General features: G+C 61.8%; 2 protein-coding genes across 2 annotated transcripts in view; one reads left to right on the plus strand and one right to left on the minus strand.

Moving 5' to 3' along the window:
- TAX1BP3 (Tax1 (human T-cell leukemia virus type I) binding protein 3) overlaps positions 1–753 on the minus strand; it is a 4803-nt gene extending 4050 nt beyond the window's left edge. Inside the window, exon 1 of the mRNA XM_011980451.1 lies at positions 600–753. Within this exon, the coding sequence (XP_011835841.1) occupies positions 600–753 (154 nt within the window). The remainder of the gene's footprint in view (positions 1–599) is intronic.
- A 17-nt stretch (positions 754–770) lies between these two features.
- Positions 771–853, plus strand: part of EMC6 (ER membrane protein complex subunit 6) — a 1699-nt gene continuing 1616 nt past the window's right edge. Inside the window, exon 1 of the mRNA XM_011980452.1 lies at positions 771–838. Coding sequence (XP_011835842.1) covers positions 771–838 — 68 coding nt within the window. The remainder of the gene's footprint in view (positions 839–853) is intronic.

The following is an 853-nucleotide window of genomic DNA, read 5'->3' on the forward strand; positions in this document are numbered from 1 at the left end:
AAAAAGGCTGGTGCAGGGAGGGTGAAGCTTAGGACAGCTGTCAGCTGGTCCAGCAATGTTTCCTCCTGGCCCAGGCCTGAGCTGGTGCTCTAAGCTCAGCCTCATGTGTCGCCTTTATCAGTGGCTTCTCTGCCTCCACCCACCTGATTGCTGAGCTTCTCCAGCACACCCATCTGAGATAACACACCCAGTCCCTAAGGCTCCAGGGCGGGGACTTGACCTACTGCCCACCGGGCAGGCATTTCTTCTCGTCCTCTGAACGCTGTCGGGAGGTAGGCAGGAGACCTGAGTCTATCCTGAGGTCTTCTCTGGCTGAGCACTTCTTTCTGGGACTCCCTAGCTGTCATAGGGTTGCTCTCCAGGCCCCGTCCCACCGTGACACCGGCGTCTGAGTCTAACGTCCCAGCCTCCCTTCCTCCCTCTTCCTAGTCTAATACCACTCAGCACCTAAAACAAGCCAGAGGGCGGCCAGGGGCCTAGGCTAGCCCCCAGAGGGTCTACTCAGGACTCAAGTGCCAGGAGGGAGGCCTGGACTTTTCTGCCTTAAGGGCTGGAGAACCAAGAAAAGTTCCAAGACGCAACGCTCATCGCAGCTATACGAGCGTCCACCCTGGACCAGGCGGCGAGTGGGTCGGAGGAGCAAGGCTGGACAGGAAGGGGGAAGGGGCTGCCACGGCAGGCTCGGGACAGCTCCACCCCCAGATCTCCCTTCGGGCGGCGGCGCAAGCTGCAGCGGAGGAAGCATTTCCTCATTCCAGAGGCTGCGACTCATGGACGTCGGGATCGGCGCCCGCCCCCCGCAGCTCCCCGGCTGGGGACACGGAGGCCCGGGAAGGGGGCGCTTTCCCAGGCT

The sequence above is a fragment of the Mandrillus leucophaeus genome, unplaced genomic scaffold, assembly GCF_000951045.1.
Source record: "Mandrillus leucophaeus isolate KB7577 unplaced genomic scaffold, Mleu.le_1.0 Scaffold212, whole genome shotgun sequence".
NCBI classification, from domain to species: domain Eukaryota; kingdom Metazoa; phylum Chordata; class Mammalia; order Primates; family Cercopithecidae; genus Mandrillus; species Mandrillus leucophaeus.